This window comes from Oncorhynchus mykiss, chromosome 21 (assembly GCF_013265735.2).
Source record: "Oncorhynchus mykiss isolate Arlee chromosome 21, USDA_OmykA_1.1, whole genome shotgun sequence".
Lineage (NCBI taxonomy): Eukaryota > Metazoa > Chordata > Actinopteri > Salmoniformes > Salmonidae > Oncorhynchus > Oncorhynchus mykiss.
Genome location: NC_048585.1, coordinates 63739323 through 63762708, shown reverse-complemented (window position 1 = coordinate 63762708; position 23386 = coordinate 63739323). Strand labels below are relative to the sequence as shown.

The 23386-nt window shown below is 39.6% G+C and overlaps 1 protein-coding gene across 1 annotated transcript in view; it reads right to left on the bottom strand.

The window, feature by feature from the left end:
• zgc:158659 (uncharacterized protein LOC791141 homolog) overlaps positions 1-23386 on the bottom strand; it is a 149735-nt gene that overhangs the window by 51049 nt on the left and 75300 nt on the right. The window contains exons 8-14 of the mRNA XM_036958414.1: positions 21710-21961; positions 21521-21606; positions 13218-13323; positions 10091-10243; positions 8709-8840; positions 6915-7039; positions 4810-4891 (exon numbers count right to left, since the gene is read on the bottom strand). Of these exons, the coding sequence (XP_036814309.1) occupies positions 4810-4891; positions 6915-7039; positions 8709-8840; positions 10091-10243; positions 13218-13323; positions 21521-21606; positions 21710-21961 (936 nt within the window). The remainder of the gene's footprint in view (positions 1-4809; positions 4892-6914; positions 7040-8708; positions 8841-10090; positions 10244-13217; positions 13324-21520; positions 21607-21709; positions 21962-23386) is intronic.

Here is a 23386-nt window from a genome sequence, read left to right as displayed (position 1 = left end):
AGACAGACAGGTATTCTAGAGGAGAAACAGACAGACAGGTATTCTAGAGGAGAAACAGACAGATAGGTATTCTAGAGGAGAAACAGACTGACAGGTATTCTAGAGGAGAATCAGAGAGACAGGTATTCTAGAGTAGAAACAGACAGACAGGTATTCTAGAGGAGAAACAGACAGACAGGTATTCTATAGGAGAAACAGACAGACAGGTATTCTAGAGGAGAAACAGACAGACAGGTATTCTAGAGGAGAAACAGACTGACAGGTATTCTAGAGGAGAATCAGAGAGACAGGTATTCTAGAGTAGAAACAGACAGACAGGTATTCTAGAGGAGAAACAGACAGACAGGTATTCTAGAGGAGAAACAGACAGACAGGTATTCTAGAGGAGAATCAGAGAGACAGGTATTCTAGATGAGAAACAGACAGACAGGTATTCTAGATGAGAAACAGACAGACAGGTATTCTAGAGGAGAAACAGACTGACAGGTATTCTAGAGGAGAAACAGACAGACAGGTATTCTAGAGGAGAAACAGACAGACAGGTATTCTAGAGGAGAAACAGACAGACAGGTATTCTAGAGGAGAAACAGACAGACAGGTATTCTAGAGGAGAAACAGACAGACAGGTATTCTAGAGGAGAAACAGACAGACAGGTATTCTAGAGGAGAAACAGACAGACAGGTATTCTAGAGGAGAATCAGAGAGACAGGTATTCTAGAGGAGAAACAGACAGACAGGTATTCTAGAGGAGAAACAGACAGACAGGTATTCAAGAGGAGAAACAGACAGACAGGTATTCTAGAGGAGAAACAGACAGACAGGTATTCTAGAGGAGAAACAGACCGACAGGTATTCTGGAGGAGAAACAGAGAGACAGGTATTCTGGAGGAGAAACAGACAGACAGGTATTCTAGAGGAGAAACAGGCTGACAGACAGGTATTCTAGAGGAGAAACAGACAGACAGGTATTCTAGAGGAGAAACAGACAGACAGGTATTCTGGAGGAGAAACAGACAGACGGGTATTCTAGAGGAGAAACAGGCTGGCAGACAGGTATTCTAGAGGAGAAACAGACAGACAGGTATTCTAGAGGAGAAACAGACAGACAGGTATTCTAGAGGAGAAACAGGCTGACAGACAGGTATTCTAGAGGAGAAACAGACAGACAGGTATTCTAGAGGAGAAACAGACAGACAGGTATTCTGGAGGAGAAACAGACAGACGGGTATTCTAGAGGAGAAACAGACAGACAGGTATTCTAGAGGAGAAACAGACAGACAGGTATTCTGGAGGAGAAACAGACAGACGGGTATTCTAGAGGAGAAACAGGCTGGCAGACAGGTATTCTAGAGGAGAAACAGACAGACAGGTATTCTAGAGGAGAAACAGACAGACAGGTATTCTAGAGGAGAAACAGACAGACAGGTATTCTGGAGGAGAAACAGACAGACGGGTATTCTAGAGGAGAAACAGGCTGGCAGACAGGTATTCTAGAGGAGAAACAGACAGACAGGTATTCTAGAGGAGAAACAGACAGACATTTATTATAGAGGAGAAACAGACAGACAGGTATTCTAGAGGAGAAACGGACAGACAGGTATTCTAGAGGAGAAACAGACAGACAGGTATTCTAGAGGAGAAACAGACAGACAGGTATTCTAGAGGAGAATCAGACAGACAGGTATTCTAGAGGAGAAACAGACAGACAGGTATTCTAGAGGAGAAACAGACAGACAGGTATTCTAGAGGAGAAACAGACAGACAGGTATTCTAGAGGAGAAACAGACAGACAGGTATACTGGAGGAGAAACAGAGAGACAGGTATTCTGGAGGAGAAACAGACAGACAGGTATTCTAGAGGAGAAACAGGCTGATAGACAGGTATTCTAGAGGAGAAACAGACAGACAGGTATTCTAGAGGAAAAACAGACAGACAGGTATTCTGGAGGAGAAACAGACAGACAGGTATTCTAGAGGAGAAACAGACAGACAGGTATTCTAGAGGAGAAACAGACAGACAGGTATTCTAGAGGAGAAACAGACAGACAGGTATTCTAGAGGAGAAACAGGGTGACAGACAGGTATTCTAGAGGAGAAACAGACAGACAGGTATTCTAGAGGAGAAACAGACAGACAGGTATTCTAGAGGAGAAACAGACTGACAGGTATTCTAGAGGAGAAACAGACAGACAGGTATTCTAGAGGAGAAACAGACTGACAGGTATTCTAGAGGAGAAACAGACAGACATGTATTCTAGAGGAGAAACAGACAGACAGGTATTCTAGAGGAGAAACAGACTGACAGGTATTCTAGAGGACAATCAGAGAGACAGGTATTCTAGAGGAGAAACAGACAGACAGGTATTCTAGAGGAGAAACAGACAGACAGGTATTCTAGAGGAGAAACAGACAGACAGGTATTCTAGAGGAGAAACAGACTGACAGGTATTCTAGAGGAGAATCAGAGAGACAGGTATTCTAGAGTAGAAACAGACAGACAGGTATTCTAGAGGAGAAACAGACAGACAGGTATTCTAGAGGAGAAACAGACAGACAGGTATTCTAGAGGAGAATCAGAGAGACAGGTATTCTAGAGGAGAAACAGACAGACAGGTATTCTAGAGGAGAAACAGACAGACAGGTATTCTAGAGGAGAAACAGACTGACAGGTATTCTAGAGGACAATCAGAGAGACAGGTATTCTAGAGGAGAAACAGACAGACAGGTATTCTAGAGGAGAAACAGACAGACAGGTATTCTAGAGGAGAAACAGAGAGACAGGTATTCTAGAGGAGAAACAGACAGACAGGTATTCTAGAGGAGAAACAGACTGACAGGTATTCTAGAGGAGAATCAGACAGACAGGTATTCTAGAGGAGAAACAGACAGACAGGTATTCTAGAGGAGAAACAGACAGACAGGTATTCTAGAGGAGAAACAGAGAGACAGGTATTCTAGAGTAGAAACAGACAGACAGGTATTCTAGAGGAGAAACAGACTGACAGGTATTCTAGAGGAGAAACAGACAGGTATTCTAGAGGAGAAACAGACAGACAGGTATTCTAGTGGAGAAACAGACCGACAGGTATTCTAGAGGAGAACAGACAGACAGACAGGCATTCTAGAGGAGAAACAGACAGACAGGTATTCTAGAGGAGAAACAGACAGACAGGTATTCTAGAGGAGAAACAGACTGACAGGTATTCTAGAGGAGAATCAGAGAGACAGGTATTCTAGAGTAGAAACAGACAGACAGGTATTCTAGAGGAGAAACAGACAGACAGGTATTCTAGAGGAGAATCAGAGAGACAGGTATTCTAGAGTAGAAACAGACAGACAGGTATTCTAGAGGAGAAACAGACAGACAGGTATTCTAGAGGAGAAACAGACAGACAGGTATTCTAGAGGAGAATCAGAGAGACAGGTATTCTAGAGGAGAAACAGACAGACAGGTATTCTAGAGGAGAAACAGACAGACAGGTATTCTAGAGGAGAAACAGACTGACAGGTATTCTAGAGGACAATCAGAGAGACAGGTATTCTAGAGGAGAAACAGACAGACAGGTATTCTAGAGGAGAAACAGACAGACAGGTATTCTAGAGGAGAAACAGAGAGACAGGTATTCTAGAGGAGAAACAGACAGACAGGTATTCTAGAGGAGAAACAGACTGACAGGTATTCTAGAGGAGAATCAGACAGACAGGTATTCTAGAGGAGAAACAGACAGACAGGTATTCTAGAGGAGAAACAGACAGACAGGTATTCTAGAGGAGAAACAGAGAGACAGGTATTCTAGAGTAGAAACAGACAGACAGGTATTCTAGAGGAGAAACAGACTGACAGGTATTCTAGAGGAGAAACAGACAGACAGGTATTCTAGTGGAGAAACAGACCGACAGGTATTCTAGAGGAGAACAGACAGACAGACAGGCATTCTAGTGGAGAAACAGACAGACAGGTATTCTAGAGGAGAACAGACAGGCATTCTAGTGGAGAAACAGACAGACAGGTATTCTAGAGGAGAAACAGACAGACATGTATTCTAGAGGAGAAACAGACAGACAGGTATTCTAGAGGAGAAACAGACAGACAGGTATTCTAGAGGAGAAACAGACAGACAGGTATTCTAGAGGAGAAACAGACAGACAGGTATTCTAGAGGAGAAACAGACTGACAGGTATTCTAGAGGACAATCAGAGAGACAGGTATTCTAGAGGAGAAACAGACAGACAGGTATTCTAGAGGAGAAACAGACAGACAGGTATTCTAGAGGAGAAACAGAGAGACAGGTATTCTAGAGGAGAAACAGACAGACATGTATTCTAGAGGAGAAACAGACTGACAGGTATTCTAGAGGAGAAACAGACTGACAGGTATTCTAGAGGAGAAACAGACAGACAGGTATTCTAGAGGAGAAACAGACTGATAGACAGACAGGTATTCTAGTGGAGAAACAGACTGACAGACAGACAGGTATTCTAGAGGAGAAACAGACTGACAGACAGGTATTCTAGAGGAGAAACAGACTGACAGACAGACATGTATTCTAGAGGAGAAACAGACCGACAGACAGACATGTATTCTAGAGGAGAAACAGACTGACAGACAGGTATTCTAGAGGAGAAACAGACTGACAGACAGGTATTCTAGAGGAGAAACAGACTGACAGACAGGTATTCTAGAGGAGAAACAGACTGACAGACAGGTATTCTAGAGGAGAAACAGACTGACAGACAGGTATTCTAGAGGAGAAACAGACTGACAGACAGGTATTCTAGAGGAGAAACAGACTGACAGACAGCCATACCTGTGACCACTCATCTCTAGAGTTCCATTTGACTGACAGCAGCAGCTTAGGAAGAGACTCTGGAATGTTCACACAGTAATGTCTAGAAGATGAGGGAGGGAGGGAGGGAGAAAGAGGGAGGGAGGGAGAAAGAGGGATACAGAAAAGGAGGGAGAGGGAGAGAGGGAGGGAAGGAGAGAGGGTGTGAGAGAGGGAGGGAGGAAGAGTGTGAGAGAGAGGGAGGAAGGGAAGGAGGGATGGAGAGTGTGATAGAGAGGGAGGGTGAGAGAGAGGGAGGAAGGGAAGGAGGGATGGAGAGTGTGATAGAGAGGGAGGGTGAGAGAGAGGGAGGAAGGGAAGGAGGGATGGAGAGTGTGATAGAGAGGGAGGGTGAGAGAGAGGGAGGAAGGGAAGGAGGGATGGAGAGTGTGATAGAGAGGGAGGGTGAGAGAGAGGGAGGAAGGGAAGGAGGGATGGAGAGTGTGATAGAGAGGGAGGGTGAGAGAGAGGGAGGAAGGGAAGGAGGGATGGAGAGTGTGATAGAGAGGGAGGGTGAGAGAGAGGGAGGAAGGGAAGGAGGGATGGAGAGTGTGATAGAGAGGGAGGGTGAGAGAGAGGGAGGAAGGGAAGGAGGGATGGAGAGTGTGATAGAGAGGGAGGGTGAGAGAGAGGGAGGAAGGGAAGGAGGGATGGAGAGTGTGATAGAGAGGGAGGGTGAGAGAGAGGGAGGAAGGGAAGGAGGGATGGAGAGTGTGATAGAGAGGGAGGGTGAGAGAGAGGGAGGAAGGGAAGGAGGGATGGAGAGTGTGATAGAGAGGGAGGGTGAGAGAGAGGGAGTAAGGGAAGGAGGGATGGAGAGTGTGATAGAGAGGGAGGGTGAGAGAGAGGGAGGAAGGGAAGGAGGGATGGAGAGTGTGATAGAGAGGGAGGGTGAGAGAGAGGGAGGAAGGGAAGGAGGGATGGAGAGTGTGATAGAGAGGGAGGGTGAGAGAGAGGGAGGAAGGGAAGGAGGGATGGAGAGTGTGATAGAGAGGGAGGGTGAGAGAGAGGGAGGAAGGGAAGGAGGGATGGAGAGTGTGATAGAGAGGGAGGGTGAGAGAGAGGGAGGAAGGGAAGGAGGGATGGAGAGTGTGATAGAGAGGGAGGGTGAGAGAGAGGGAGGAAGGGAAGGAGGGATGGAGAGTGTGATAGAGAGGGAGGGTGAGAGAGAGGGAGGAAGGGAAGGAGGGATGGAGAGTGTGATAGAGAGGGAGGGTGAGAGAGAGGGAGGAAGGGAAGGAGGGATGGAGAGTGTGATAGAGAGGGAGGGTGAGAGAGAGGGAGGAAGGGAAGGAGGGATGGAGAGTGTGATAGAGAGGGAGGGTGAGAGAGAGGGAGGAAGGGAAGGAGGGATGGAGAGTGTGATAGAGAGGGAGGGTGAGAGAGAGGGAGGAAGGGAAGGAGGGATGGAGAGTGTGAGAGAGAGGGAGGGTGAGAGAGAGGGAGGAAGGGAAGGAGGGATGGAGAGTGTGAGAGAGAGGGAGGGTGAGAGAGAGGGAGGAAGGGAAGGAGGGATGGAGAGGGTGAGAGAGAGGGAGGGTGAGAGAGAGGGAGGAAGGGAAGTAGGGATGGAGAGTGTGATAGAGAGGGAGGGTGAGAGAGAGGGAGGAAGGGAAGGAGGGATGGAGAGTGTGATAGAGAGGGAGGGTGAGAGAGAGGGAGGAAGGGAAGGAGGGATGGAGAGTGTGATAGAGAGGGAGGGTGAGAGAGAGGGAGGGTGAGAGAGAGGGAGGGTGAGAGAGAGGGAGGGTGAGAGAGAGGGAGGAAGGGAAGGAGGGATGGAGAGTGTGAGAGAGAGGGAGGGTGAGAGAGAGGGAGGGTGAGAGAGAGGGAGGAAGGGAAGGAGGGATGGAGAGTGTGAGAGAGAGGGAGGGTGAGAGAGAGGGAGGGTGAGAGAGAGGGAGGGTGAGAGAGAGGGAGGGTGAGAGAGAGGGAGGGTGAGAGAGAGGGAGGGTGAGAGAGAGGGAGGGCATTTGGTTCAGCTTGTATTATCTACACCTATTCTAGTTTGGCACAATATTTCAGTTTCTTGCCAATAGAATGGTATAGAGTTGGGCTAAGAGACAGACTCCACCTACAGCAGTTACCTGTGTCTCCAGAGAAAGTCCTTCTCCTGTTCAGACAGCTCATAGAGAGGGTCTCTGCTACAGAGAGACCTGAGCTGCTCACCATCCGCTGCTGACACACTACTGTCACACGCCAGCCTGCTACTCTGAAACACACAGCAACACAGGACCATCATTACCAAAGAACTGGAGGTCTGTTCTCTGACTAGGACTGGTTCTCTGACCAGACAGTAGTCCTAGACAGTAGTTGTAACCCAGTTCTCTGACCAGTCCTAGACAGTAGTTGTAACCCAGTTCTCTCACCAGTCCTAGACAGTAGTTGTAACCCAGTTCTCTTACCAGTCCTAGACAGTAGTTGTAACCCAGTTCTCTCACCAGTCCTAGACAGTAGTTGTAACCCAGTTCTCTCACCAGTCCTAGACAGTAGTTGTAACCCAGTTCTCTTACCAGTCCTAGACAGTAGTTGTAACCCAGTTCTCTCACCAGTCCTAGACAGTAGTTGTAACCCAGTTCTCTCACCAGTCCTAGACAGTAGTTGTAACCCAGTTCTCTCACCAGTCCTAGACAGTAGTTGTAACCCAGTTCTCTCACCAGTCCAAGAGAGTAGTTGTAACCCAGTTCTCTCACCAGCCCTAGACAGTAGTTGTAGCCCAGTTCTCTCAACAGTCCTAGACAGTAGTTGTAGCCCAGTTCTCTCACCAGTCCTAGACAGTAGTTGTAACCCAGTTCTCTCACCAGTCCTAGACAGTAGTTGTAACCCAGTTCTCTCACCAGTCCAAGAGAGTAGTTGTAACCCAGTTCTCTCACCAGTCCTAGACAGTAGTTGTAGCCCAGTTCTCTGACCAGTCCTAAACAGTAGTTGTAACCCAGTTCTCTCACCAGTCCTAGACAGTAGTTGTAACCCAGTTCTCTCACCAGTCCTAGACAGTAGTTGTAACCCAGTTCTCTCACCAGTCCTAGACAGTAGTTGTAACCCAGTTCCCTCACCAGTCCTAGACAGTAGTTGTAACCCAGTTCTCTTACCAGTCCTAGACAGTAGTTGTAGCCCAGTTCTCTCACCAGTCCTAGACAGTAGTTGTAACCCAGTTCCCTCACCAGTCCTAGACAGTAGTTGTAACCCAGTTCCCTCACCAGTCCTAGACAGTAGTTGTAACCCAGTTCTCTTACCAGTCCTAGACAGTAGTTGTAGCCCAGTTCTCTGACCAGTCCTAGACAGTAGCTGTAACCCAGTACTCTGACCAGTCCTAGACAGTAGTTGTAACCCAGTTCTCTCACCAGTCCTAGACAGTAGTTGTAGCCCAGTTCTCTCACCAGTCCTAGACAGTAGTTGTAACCCAGTTCTCTCACCAGTCCTAGACAGTAGTTGTAGCCCAGTTCTCTGACCAGTCCTAGACAGTAGCTGTAACCCAGTTCTCTCACCAGTCCTAGACAGTAGTTGTAACCCAGTTCTCTCACCAGTCCTAGACAGTAGTTGTAGCCCAGTTCTCTCACCAGTCCTAGACAGTAGTTGTAACCCAGTTCTCTCACCAGTCCTAGACAGTAGTTGTAGCCCAGTTCTCTCACCAGTCCTAGACAGTAGCTGTAACCCAGTTCCCTCACCAGTCCTAGACAGTAGTTGTAGCCCAGTTCCCTCACCAGTCCTAGACAGTAGTTGTAGCCCAGTTCTCTCACCAGTCCTAGACAGTAGTTGTAGCCCAGTTCCCTCACCAGTCCTAGACAGTAGTTGTAACCCAGTTCTCTCAACAGTCCTAGACAGTAGTTGTAGCCCAGTTCTCTCACCAGTCCTAGACAGTAGTTGTAACCCAGTTCTCTCACCAGTCCTAGACAGTAGTTGTAGCCCAGTTCTCTAGAGATGGTCCAGTTGGCATGTTCCTCTATCTGCTGTTCATCAGGAAACAGGACCACCTGGTTGAACCATGAGAACTCTAGTTCAACACATGGAGTTTCCTACAGGGTGAGGAAGAGATCATGAGAACTCTAGTTCAACACATGGAGTTTCCTACAGGGTGAGGAAGAGATCATGAGAACTCTAGTTCAACACATGGAGTTTCCTACAGGGTGTGGAAGAGATCATGAGAACTCTAGTTCAACACATGGAGTTTCCTACAGGGTGAGGAAGAGATCATGAGAACTCTAGTTCAACACATGGAGTTTCCTACAGGGTGAGGAAGAGATCAAGAGAACTCTAGTTCAACACATGGAGTTTCCTACAGGGTGTGGAAGAGATCATGAGAACTCTAGTTCAACACATGGAGTTTCCTACAGGGTGAGGAAGAGATCATGAGGACTCTAGTTCAACACATGGAGTTTCCTACAGGGTGAGGAAGAGATCATGAGAACTCTAGTTCAACACATGGAGTTTCCTACAGGGTGAGGAAGAGATCATGAGAACTCTAGTTCAACACATGGAGTTTCCTACAGGGTGAGGAAGAGATCATGAGGACTCTAGTTCAACACATGGAGTTTCCTACAGGGTGAGGAAGAGATCATGAGAACTCTAGTTCAACACATGGAGTTTCCTACAGGGTGAGGAAGAGATCATGAGAACTCTAGTTCAACACATGGAGTTTCCTACAGGGTGAGGAAGAGATCAAGAGAACTCTAGTTCAACACATGGAGTTTCCTACAGGGTGAGGAAGAGATCAAGAGAACTCTAGTTCAACACACTGAGTTTCCTACAGGGTGTGGAAGAGATCATGAGAACTCTAGTTCAACACATGGAGTTTCCTACAGGGTGAGAAAGAGATCAAGAGAACTCAAGTTCAACACACTGAGTTTCCTACAGGGTGTGGAAGAGATCATGAGAACTCTAGTTCAACACATGGAGTTTCCTACAGGGTGAGGAAGAGATCATGAGAACTCTAGTTCAACACATGGAGTTTCCTACAGGGTGAGGAAGAGATCATGAGAACTCTAGTTCAACACATGGAGTTTCCTACAGGGTGAGGAAGAGATCATATGAGGTTAAACAGAAATACATCTCATTAACTTTTGTAAAGCCAGTTTTTTTACATCAGCAGTTGTCACAAAGTGACAAAACCCCAAAGAGCTCAGGGTTCAAATCCAGCCCACTGCTTGTGTGTCCATCTTTCCCATGGTCTCCTCCTCTGTCCAATAAAACATTGAAATGCTAAAAAGTATATCTTCAACCAATCCAGACAGACAGGAGTTGACCATAAAGCCTAGTTGTTCCTTACCTTGTTAGGGTTGGATCCAGCCACTCCTATAGGATTGAGCAGGTCCTCTAAACCGTGAGGAACTGGCCACAGGCTGAGCGCTACTTTTCCACACACTAACGTGTCCTTGTAGTCAAACATGTTCACGTTGCCCCACGCCAGCGGGCAGTGCTCCTACACACACACACACACACACACACACACGCACGCACACACACACACACACACACACACACACACACACAAACACAGATTAATATTTGTTCAAGTGAACGTACAGTGCTAGTAAACAGACACACAACATAGACAGGTTAGTATATATTAGTATATGTTAGTACTAGTACCATGGACATATTAGTATATATTAGTATATGTTAGTACTAGTACCATAGACAGATTAGTATATGTTAGTTTATGTTAGTACTAGTACCATAGACAGGTTAGTTAGTATATGTTAGTACTAGTACCATAGACATATTAGTATATATTAGTATATGTTAGTACTAGTACCATAGACAGGTTAGTTAGTATATGTTAGTACACTATTATAACACTACTACAACACTATTATAACATTACTGCAACACTATTATAACACTACTACAACACTACTACAACACTATTATAACATTACTGCAACACTATTATACCACTACTACAACACTACTACAACACTATTATAACATTACTGCAACACTATTATACCCTACTACAACACTATTATACCACTACTACAACATTACTACAACACTATTATAACATTACTGCAACACTATTATAACACTACTACAACACTACTACAACACTATTATAACATTACTGCAGCACTATTATAACACTACTACAACACTACTACAACACTATTATAACATTACTGCAACACTATTATACCACTACTACAACACTACTACAACACTACTATAACATTACTATAACATAACTACAACACTACTACAACACTATTATAACATTACTGCAACACTATTATACCACTACTACAACACTACTACAACACTATTATAACATTACTGCAACACTATTATACCACTACTACAACACTACTACAACACTACTATAACATTACTATAACATTACTGCAACACTATTATACCACTACTACAACACTACTACAACACTATTATAACATTCCTGCAACACTATTATACCACTACTACAACACTACTACAACACTATTATAACATTACTGCAGCACTATTATAACACTACTACAACACTACTACAACACTATTATAACATTACTGCAACACTATTATACCACTACTACAACACTACTACAACACTATTATAACATTACTGCAGCACTATTATAACACTACTACAACACTACTACAACACTATTATAACATTACTATAACATTACTGCAACACTATTATACCACTACTACAACATTACTACAACACTATTATAACATTACTATAACATTACTGCAACACTATTATACCACTACTACAACACTACTACAACACTATTATAACATTACTGCAACACTATTATACCACTACTACAACACTACTACAACACTACTATAACATTACTATAACATTACTGCAACACTATTATACCACTACTACAACATTACTACAACACTACTATAACATTACTATAACATTACTGCAACACTATTATACCACTACTACAACAGTACTACAACACTACTACAACACTATTATAACATTACTGCAACACTATTATACCACTACTACAACACTACTACAACACTATTATAACATTACTGCAACACTATTATACCACTACTACAACACTACTACAACACTACTATAACATTACTATAACATTACTGCAACACTATTATACCACTACTACAACATTACTACAACACTATTATAACATTACTGCAACACTATTATACCACTACTACAACACTACTACAACACTACTATAACATTACTATAACATTACTGCAACACTATTATACCACTACTACAACATTACTACAACACTATTATAACATTACTGCAACACTATTATACCACTAATACAACACACCTACAACACTATTATAACATTACTATAACATAACTACAACATAACTACAACATAACTACACCATTACTACAACACTATTATAACATTACTGCAACACTATTATACCACTACTACAATACTACTACAACACTATTATAACATTACTGCAACACTATTATACCACTACTACAACACTACTACAACACTATTATAACATTACTATAACATTACTGCAACACTATTATACCACTACTACAACATTACTACACCACTACTACAACATTACTATAACATTACTGCAACACTATTATACCACTACTACAACATTACTACAACACTATTATAACATTACTGCAACACTATTATACCACTACTACAACATTACTACAACACTATTATAACATTACTGCAACACTATTATACCACTACTACAACACTACTACAACACTACTGCAACACTATTATAACATTACTGCAGCACTATTATACCCTACTACAACACTACTATAACATTACTATAACATTACTATATCATTACTATAACATAACTACAACATTGTTAATATATGTTAGTACTAGTACCATAGACAGGTTAGTATACAGTAGTACTAGTAGTACTAGTACCACAGACATGTTAGTATATAGTAGTACTAGTACCATAGACAGGTTAGCATATGTTAGTATATAGTAGTACTAGTACCATAGACAGGTTAGTATATAGTAGTACTAGTACCATAGACAGGTTAGTATATAGTAGTACTAGTACCACAGACAGGTTAGTATATAGTAGTACTAGTACCATAGACAGATTAGTATATATCAGTACTAGTACCATAGACAGGTTAGTATATATCAGTACTAGTACCATAGACAGGTTAGCATATGTTAGTATATAGTAGTACTAGTACCATAGACAGGTTAGTATATAGTAGTACTAGTACCACAGACAGGTTAGTATATATCAGTACTAGTATATGTTAGTACTAGTACCATAGACAGGTTAGTATATAGTAGTACTAGTACCACAGACAGGTTAGTATATATCAGTACTAGTATATGTTAGTACTAGTACCATAGACAGGTTAGTATATAGTAGTACTAGTACCACAGACAGGTTAGTATATGCGGTGCGGTAGCTACCTCTTTGGCTCCCTTGCGTCCCTTGACGCTGCAGATGGAGAGACAGAGTCTGGAGGAGTGAGGGAGGTCCGTCATGTAGATGTCATAGGACAGCCACTCATTCCACCTGGAGAGGAGAGAGATAAGAGGCTGATGAGATACTTTGTCCGGTTATAGAAATGTTGTAATAATGTTGTAGTTGATAAGGGTTGAGCCATTGCTGGGGTGTTTGATTCATACGAAGACTCTATATTCTTAAATAACCATCAAATCAAATTGTCTTTGTCACATGAGCAAAATACAACAGGTGTAGTAGACCTTACAGTGAAATGCTGAATACAACAGGTGTAGTAGACCTCACAGTGAAATGCTGAATACAACAGGTGTAGTAGACCTTACAGTGAAATGCTGAATACAACAGGTGTAGTAGACCTCACAGTGAAATGCTAAATACAACAGGTGTAGTAGACCTTACAGTGAAATGCTGAATACAACAGGTGTAGTAGACCTCACAGTGAAATGTTGAATACAACAGGTGTAGTAGACCTCACAGTGAAATGCTGAATACAACAGGTGTAGTAGACCTTACAGTGAAATGCTGAATACAACAGGTGTAGTAGACATTACAGTGAAATGCTGAATACAACAGGTGTAGTAGACCTCACAGTGAAATGCTGAATACAACAGGTGTAGTAGACCTCACAGTGAAATGCTGAATACAACAGGTGTAGTAGACCTTACAGTGAAATGCTGAATACAACAGGTGTAGTAGACCTTACAGTGAAATGCTGAATACAACAGGTGTAGTAGACCTTACAGTGAAATGCTGAATACAACAGGTGTAGTAGACCTCACAGTGAAATGCTGAATACAACAGGTGTAGTAGACCTTACAGTGAAATGCTGAATACAACAGGTGTAGTAGACCTCACAGTGAAATGCTGAATACAACAGGTGTAGTAGACCTTACAGTGAAATGCTGAATACAACAGGTGTAGTAGACCTCACAGTGAAATGCTGAATACAACAGGTGTAGTAGACCTTACAGTGAAATGCTGAATACAACAGGTGTAGTAGACCTCACAGTGAAATGTTGAATACAACAGGTGTAGTAGACCTCACAGTGAAATGCTGAATACAACAGGTGTAGTAGACCTTACAGTGAAATGCTGAATACAACAGGTGTAGTAGACATTACAGTGAAATGCTGAATACAACAGGTGTAGTAGACCTCACAGTGAAATGCTGAATACAACAGGTGTAGTAGACCTCACAGTGAAATGCTGAATACAACAGGTGTAGTAGACCTTACAGTGAAATGCTGAATACAACAGGTGTAGTAGACCTTACAGTGAAATGCTGAATACAACAGGTGTAGTAGACCTTACAGTGAAATGCTGAATACAACAGGTGTAGTAGACCTTACAGTGAAATGCTGAATACAACAGGTGTAGTAGACCTCACAGTGAAATGCTGAATACAACAGGTGTAGTAGACCTTACAGTGAAATGCTGAATACAACAGGTGTAGTAGACCTCACAGTGAAATGTGTAGACCTTACAACAGGTGTAGTAGACGTACTTACGAGTCCCTAACCAACAATGCCGTTTAAAGTAATACAGAGAAGAATAAGAAATACAATTATCGTGTAGTAGTGGTATAATAGTGTTGTAGTAGTGTTGTAGTAGTGGTATAATAGTGTTGCAGTAATGTTATAATAGTGTTGTAGTAGTGTTGTAGTAGTGTTGTAGTAGTGTTATAATAGTGTTGCAGTAATGTTATAATAGTGTTGTAGTAGTGGTATAATAGTGTTGCAGTAATGTTATAGTAGTGTTGTAGTAGTGTTGTAGTAGTGGTATAATAGTGTTGCAGTAATGTTATAATAGTGTTGTAGTAGTGTTGTAGTACTGGTATAATAGTGTTGCAGTAATGTTATAATAGTGTTGTAGTAGTGTTGTAGTAGTGGTATAATAGTGTTGTAGTAGTGGTATAATAGTGTTGTAGTAGTGTTGTAGTAGTGTTATAATAGTGTTGTAGTAGTGGTATAATAGTGTTGTAGTAGTGTTGTAGTAGTGTTATAATAGTGTTGCAGTAATGTTATAATAGTGTTGTAGTAGTGTTGTAGTAGTGTTGTAGTAGTGGTATAATAGTGTTGTAGTACTGGTATAATAGTGTTGTAGTAGTGGTATAATAGTGTTGCAGTAATGTTATAGTAGTGTTGTAGTAGTGTTGTAGTAGTGGTATAATAGTGTTGTAGTAGTGGTATAATAGTGTTGTAGTACTGGTATAATAGTGTTGTAGTAGTGGTATAATAGTGTTGCAGTAATGTTATAGTAGTGTTGTAGTAGTGTTGTAGTAGTGGTATAATAGTGTTGCAGTAATGTTATAATAGTGTTGTAGTAGTGTTGTAGTAGTGTTATAAAAGTGTTGTAGTAGTGGTATAATAGTGTTGTAGTAGTGTTGTAGTAGTGTTATAATAGTGTTGCAGTAATGTTATAATAGTGTTGTAGTAGTGTTGTAGTAGTGGTATAATAGTGTTGTAGTAGTGTTATAATAGTGTTGTAGTAGTGGTATAATAGTGTTGCAGTAATGTTATAATAGTGTTGTAGTAGTGTTGTAGTAGTGTTATAATAGTGTTGTAGTAGTGGTATAATAGTGTTGCAGTAATGTTATAGTAGTGTTGTAGTAGTGTTGTAGTAGTGGTATAATAGTGTTGCAGTAATGTTATAATAGTGTTGTAGTAGTGTTGTAGTACTGGTATAATAGTGTTGCAGTAATGTTATACTAGTGTTGTAGTAGTGTTGTAGTAGTGGTGTAGTAATGTTATAGTAATGTTATACTAGTGTTGTAGTAATGTTGTAGTAGTGGTATAATAGTGTTGCAGTAATGTTATAGTAGTGTTGTAGTAGTGTTGTAGTACTGGTATAATAGTGTTGCAGTAATGTTATACTAGTGTTGTAGTAGTGTTGTAGTAGTGTTGCAGTAATGTTATAGTAATGTTATAATAGTGTTGTAGTAATGTTGTAGTAGTGGTATAATAGTGTTGCAGTAATGTTATAGTAATGTTATAATAGTGTTGTAGTAGTGTTGTAGTAGTGGTATAATAGTGTTGCAGTAATGTTATAGTAATGTTATAATAGTGTTGTAGTAGTGTTGTAGTACTGGTATAATAGTGTTGCAGTAATGTTATACTAGTGTTGTAGTAGTGTTGTAGTAGTGGTGTAGTAATGTTGTAGTTATGTTGTAGTTATGTTATAGTAATGTTATAATAGTGTTGTAGTAGTGTTGTAGTAGTGGTATAAAAGTGTTGCAGTGATGTTATAATAGTGTTGTAGTAATGTTGTAGTTATGTTGTAGTTATGTTATCCTAGTGTTGTAGTAGTGTTGTAGTAATGTTGTAGTTATGTTGTAGTTATGTTATAGTAATGTTATAGTAGTGTTGTAGTAATGTTGTAGTATGTTGTAGGAATGTTGTTGTAGTAATGTTGTAGTTATGTTATAGTAATGTTATAGTAATGTTATAGTAGTGTTGTAGTAGGGTATAATAGTGTTGCAGTAATGTTATAATAGTGTTGTAGTAGTATTGTAGTAGTGGTATAATAGTGTTGCAGTAATGTTATAATAGTGTTGTAGTAGTGTTGTAGTAGTGGTATAATAGTGTTGCAGTAATGTTATAGTAATGTTATAGTAGTGTTGTAGTAGTGTTGTAGTAGTGGTATAATAGTGTTGTAGTAGTGTTGTAGTAGTGTTGTAGTAGTATTGTAGTAGTGGTATAATAGTGTTGCAGTAATGTTATAGTAATGTTATAGTAGTGTTGTAGTAGTGTTGTAGTAGTGGTATAATAGTGTTGCAGTAATGTTATAATAGTGTTGTAGTAGTGTTGTAGTAGTGGTATAATAGTGTTGCAGTAATGTTATAATAGTGTTGTAGTAGTGGTATAATAGTGTTGCAGTAATGTTATAATAGTGTTGTAGTAGTGTTGTAGTAGTGGTATAATAGTGTTGCAGTAATGTTATAATAGTGTTGTAGTAATGTTGTAGTTATGTTATAGTAATGTTATAGTAATGTTATAGTAGTGTTGTAGTAGGGTATAATAGTGTTGCAGTAATGTTATAATAGTGTTGTAGTAGTGTTGTAGTAGTGGTATAATAGTGTTGCAGTAATGTTATACTAGTGTTGTAGTAGTGTTGTAGTAGTGGTATAATAGTGTTGCAGTAATGTTATAATAGTGTTGTAGTAGTGTTGTAGTAGTGGTATAATAGTGTTGCAGTAGTGGTATAATAGTGTTGTAGTAGTGTTATAATAGTGTTGCAGTAATGTTATAATAGTGTTGTAGTAGTGTTGTAGTAGTGGTATAATAGTGTTGTAGTAGGGTATAATAGTGTTGCAGTAATGTTATAATAGTGTTGTAGTAGTGTTGTAGTAGTGGTATAATAGTGTTGCAGTAATGTTATAATAGTGTTGTAGTAGTGTTGTAGTAGTGTTATAATAGTGTTGCAGTAATGTTATAATAGTGTTGTAGTAGTGTTGTAGTAGTGGTATAATAGTGTTGTAGTAGTGGTGTAGTTATGTTGTAGTAGTGTTGTAGTAGTGGTATAATAGTGTTGCAGTAATGTTATAATAGTGTTGTAGTAGTGTTGTAGTAGTGGTATAATAGTGTTGCAGTAATGTTATAATAGTGTTGTAGTAGTGTTGCAGTAGTGGTATAATAGTGTTGTAGTAGTGGTATAATAGTGTTGTAGTAGTGGTGTAGTTATGTTGTAGTAGTGGTATAATAGTGTTGCAGTAATGTTATAGTAATGTTATAATAGTGTTGTAGTAGTGTTGTAGTAGTGGTATAATAGTGTTGCAGTAATGTTATAATAGTGTTGTAGTAGTGGTGTAGTAATGTTGTAGTAATGTTGTAGTAGTGGTATAATAGTGTTGCAGTAATGTTATAGTAATGTTATAATAGTGTTGTAGTAGTGTTGTAGTAGTGGTATAATAGTGTTGCAGTAATGTTATAATAGTGTTGTAGTAGTGGTGTAGTAATGTTGTAGTAATGTTGTAGTAGTGGTATAATAGTGTTGCAGTAATGTTATAGTAATGTTATAGTAGTGTTGTAGTAGTGTTGTAGTAGTGGTATAATAGTGTTGCAGTAATGTTATAATAGTGTTGTAGTAGTATTGTAGTAGTGGTATAATAGTGTTGCAGTAATGTTATACTAGTGTTGTAGTAATGGTGTAGTAGTGGTATAATAGTGTTGCAGTAATGTTATAGTAATGTTATAGTAGTGTTGTAGTAGTGTTGTAGTAGTGGTATAATAGTGTTGCAGTAATGTTATAATAGTGTTGTAGTAGTATTGTAGTAGTGGTATAATAGTGTTGCAGTAATGTTATAATAGTGTTGTAGTAATGGTGTAGTTATGTTGTAGTTATGTTGTAGTTATGTTATAGTAGTGGTATAATAGTGTTGTAGTAGTGTTGTAGTAGTGGTATAATAGTGTTGCAGTAATGTTATAATAGTGTTGTAGTAGTGTTGTAGTAGTGTTATAATAGTGTTGTAGTAGTGGTATAATAGTGTTGCAGTAATGTTATAGTAGTGTTGTAGTAGTGTTGTAGTAGTGGTATAATAGTGTTGCAGTAATGTTATAATAGTGTTGTAGTAGTGTTGTAGTACTGGTATAATAGTGTTGCAGTAATGTTATAATAGTGTTGTAGTAGTGTTGTAGTACTGGTATAATAGTGTTGTAGTAGTGGTATAATAGTGTTGCAGTAATGTTATAGTAGTGTTGTAGTAGTGTTGTAGTAGTGTTATAATAGTGTTGCAGTAATGTTATAATAGTGTTGTAGTAGTGTTGTAGTAGTGTTATAATAGTGTTGTAGTAGTGGTATAATAGTGTTGCAGTAATGTTATAATAGTGTTGTAGTAGTGTTGTAGTAGTGTTATAATAGTGTTGTAGTAGTGGTATAATAGTGTTGCAGTAATGTTATAGTAGTGTTGTAGTAGTGTTGTAGTAGTGGTATAATAGTGTTGCAGTAATGTTATAATAGTGTTGTAGTAGTGTTGTAGTACTGGTATAATAGTGTTGCAGTAATGTTATACTAGTGTTGTAGTAGTGTTGTAGTAGTGGTGTAGTAATGTTATAGTAATGTTATACTAGTGTTGTAGTAATGTTGTAGTAGTGGTATAATAGTGTTGCAGTAATGTTATAGTAATGTTATAATAGTGTTGTAGTAGTGTTGTAGTAGTGGTATAATAGTGTTGCAGTAGTGGTATAATAGTGTTGTAGTAGTGTTATAATAGTGTTGCAGTAATGTTATAATAGTGTTGTAGTAGTGTTGTAGTAGTGGTATAATAGTGTTGTAGTAGGGTATAATAGTGTTGCAGTAATGTTATAATAGTGTTGTAGTAGTGTTGTAGTAGTGGTATAATAGTGTTGCAGTAATGTTATAATAGTGTTGTAGTAGTGTTGTAGTAGTGGTATAATAGTGTTGTAGTAGTGGTGTAGTTATGTTGTAGTAGTGTTGTAGTAGTGGTATAATAGTGTTGCAGTAATGTTATAATAGTGTTGTAGTAGTGTTGTAGTAGTGGTATAATAGTGTTGCAGTAATGTTATAATAGTGTTGTAGTAGTGGTATAATAGTGTTGTAGTAGTGGTATAATAGTGTTGCAGTAATGTTATAATAGTGTTGTAGTAGTGTTGTAGTAGTGGTATAATAGTGTTGCAGTAATGTTATAATAGTGTTGTAGTAGTGGTGTAGTAGTGTTGTAGTAGTGGTGTAGTAGTGTTGTAGTAGTGGTATAATAGTGTTATAGTAGTGGTATAATAGTGTTGTAGTAGTGGTGTAGTTATGTTGTAGTAGTGTTGTAGTAGTGGTATAATAGTGTTGCAGTAATGTTATAGTAATGTTATAATAGTGTTGTAGTAGTGTTGTAGTAGTGGTATAATAGTGTTGCAGTAATGTTATAATAGTGTTGTAGTAGTGGTGTAGTAATGTTGTAGTAATGTTGTAGTAGTGGTATAATAGTGTTGCAGTAATGTTATAGTAATGTTATAATAGTGTTGTAGTAGTGTTGTAGTAGTGGTATAATAGTGTTGCAGTAATGTTATAATAGTGTTGTAGTAGTGGTGTAGTAATGTTGTAGTAATGTTGTAGTAGTGGTATAATAGTGTTGCAGTAATGTTATAGTAATGTTATAGTAGTGTTGTAGTAGTGTTGTAGTAGTGGTATAATAGTGTTGCAGTAATGTTATAATAGTGTTGTAGTAGTATTGTAGTAGTGGTATAATAGTGTTGCAGTAATGTTATACTAGTGTTGTAGTAATGGTGTAGTAGTGGTATAATAGTGTTGCAGTAATGTTATAGTAATGTTATAGTAGTGTTGTAGTAGTGTTGTAGTAGTGGTATAATATTGTTGCAGTAATGTTATAATAGTGTTGTAGTAGTATTGTAGTAGTGGTATAATAGTGTTGCAGTAATGTTATAATAGTGTTGTAGTAATGGTGTAGTTATGTTGTAGTTATGTTGTAGTTATGTTATAGTAATGTTATAATAGTGTTGTAGGTGTGTTGTATTAGTGGTATAATAGTGTTGCAGTAATGTTATAATAGTGTTGTAGTAGTGTTGTAGTACTGTTGTAGTTATGTTGTAGTTATGTTATAGTAATGTTGTTGTAGTAATGTTGTAGTTATGTTGTAGTTATGTTATAGTAATGTTATAGTAGTGTTGTAGTAGTGTTATAGTAATGTTGTAGTTATGTTATAGTAATGTTATAGTAATGTTGTTGTAGTAATGTTGTAGTTATGTTGTAGTTATGTTATAGTAATGCTATAGTGGTGTTGTGGTGGTGTAGTACTGTTGTAGTTATGTTATAGTAATGTTATAATAGTGTTGTAGTAGTGGTGTAGTAATGTTGTAGTAATGTTGTAGTAGTGGTATAATAGTGTTGCAGTAATGTTATAGTAATGTTATAATAGTGTTGTAGTAGTATTGTAGTAGTGTTATAATAGTGCTGCAGTAATGTTATAATAGTGTTGTAGTAGTGTTGTAGTAGTGGTATAATAGTGTTGCAGTAATGTTATAATAGTGTTGCAGTAATGTTATAGTAGTGTTGTAGTAGTGTTGCAGTAATGTTATAATAGTGTTGTAGTAGTGGTGTAGTAATGTTGTAGTTATGTTGTAGTTATGTTGTAGTTATGTTATAGTAATGTTATAATAGTGTTGCAGTAATGTTATAATAGTGTTGTAGTAGTGTTATAATAGTGTTGTAGTAATGTTGTAGTTATGTTATAGTAATGTTATAGTAATGCTATAGTGGTGTTGTGGTGGTGTAGTAATGTTACCTGGGGTTGGAGCAGGGTACTCTCTGGGTGTTGACGTTGTCACACAGCGGCTCTCCTCCATGATAGATACCAGTTCTAACATATATCTACAACAGTTGATCAGTTACAGGAGACAACATGATGTCAACACACACAGACAGTTAATATTGACATCAATTGTTATTATCATTATGGAGCGTGTCTGTCTACCTTGTCAATGTCTCTGATGTTGACGTTAACGTATGTAGCACAGAGCAGGCGGACCCTCAGCAGGGTGTTGAAGGCCCAGAGGGAGCGGGGTGAGCTGGGATCTCCTCCCCCAGGACAGGGGCTGGGCTGGGGGGTCCGCCGACTGTAGGAGGGAGCTACAAACCCACTGCCTGGGAGCTGGCTGTACAGACTGTCCTTTGACACTAACATCAGGTGGGGCAGGCGGCCCACCGTTATACAACTACGGATATACTGGGGGAGGGAGATGCACAGGGAGGAAAGAGAGGAATGGGTTAAGAGTGTCATCACCTTAATATGTGTGTGTCTATGGATCAGCCATGACAGTCTGTGTGTGTGTGTGTGTGTGTGTGTGTGTGTGTGTATGTGTGTGTGTGTGTGTGTGTGTGTGTGTGTGTGTGTGTGTGTGTGCGTGCGTGCGTGCGTGCGTATGTCTGTCTCTGTGTGTGTGTGCGCGCGCGTGCGTGTGTGTGTGTCTGTCTCTGTGTGTGTGAGTGTGTGTGTGTGTGTCTGTCTCTGTGTGTGTGCGCGCGTGTGCATGCGTGTGTGTGTCTGTCTCTGTGTGTGTGCGCGCGCGTGCGTGCGTGTGTGTGTGTCTGTCTCTGTGTGTGTGAGTGTGTGAGTGTGTGTGTGTGTCTGTATGTCTGTCTCTGTGTGTGCGTGTCTGTCTCTCTCTCTGTCCTACCTTGTACTGACTGAGGGGGTATATATTTACCTTGTACTGACTGAGGGGGTATATATTTACCTTATACTGACTGAGGGCTATTTATTTATACTGACTGAGGGGGCATTTATTTATACTGACGGTGGGGTATATATTTATACTGACTGAGGGGGTATATATTTATACTGACTGAGGGGGTATTTATTTACCTTATACTGACTGAGGGCTATTTATTTATATTGATAGAGGGGGTATATATTTATACTGACGGTGGGGGTATTTATTTATACTGACTGAGGGGGTATATATTTATACTGATGGTGGGGGTATTTATTTATACTGACTGAGGGGGTATATATTTATACTGACTGAGGGGGTATATATTTATACTGACTGAGGGGGTATATATTTATACTGACTGAGGGGGTATATATTTATACTGACGGTGGGGGTATATATTTATACTGACTGAGGGGGTATATATTTATACTGACTGAGGGGGTATTTATTTATACTGACTGTGGGCTATTTATTTATATTGATAGAGGGGGTATATATTTATACTGACGGTGGGGGTATATATTTATACAGACTGAGGGGGTATATATTTATACTGACTGAGAGGGTATTTATTTATACTGACTGAGGGGGTATATATTTATACTGACTGAGGGGGTATATATTTATACTGACTGAGGGGGTATATATTTATACTGACTGAGGGGGTATATATTTATACTGACTGAGAGGGTATTTATTTATACTGACTGAGGGGGTATATATTTATACTGACTGAGGGGGTATATATTTATACTGACTGAGGGGGTATATATTTATACTGACTGAGGGGGTATATATTTATACTGACTGAGGGGGTATTTATTTATACTGACTGAGGGGGTATATATTTATACTGACTGAAGGGGTATATATTTATACTGACTGAGGGGGTATATATTTATACTGACTGAGGGGGTATATATTTATACAGACTG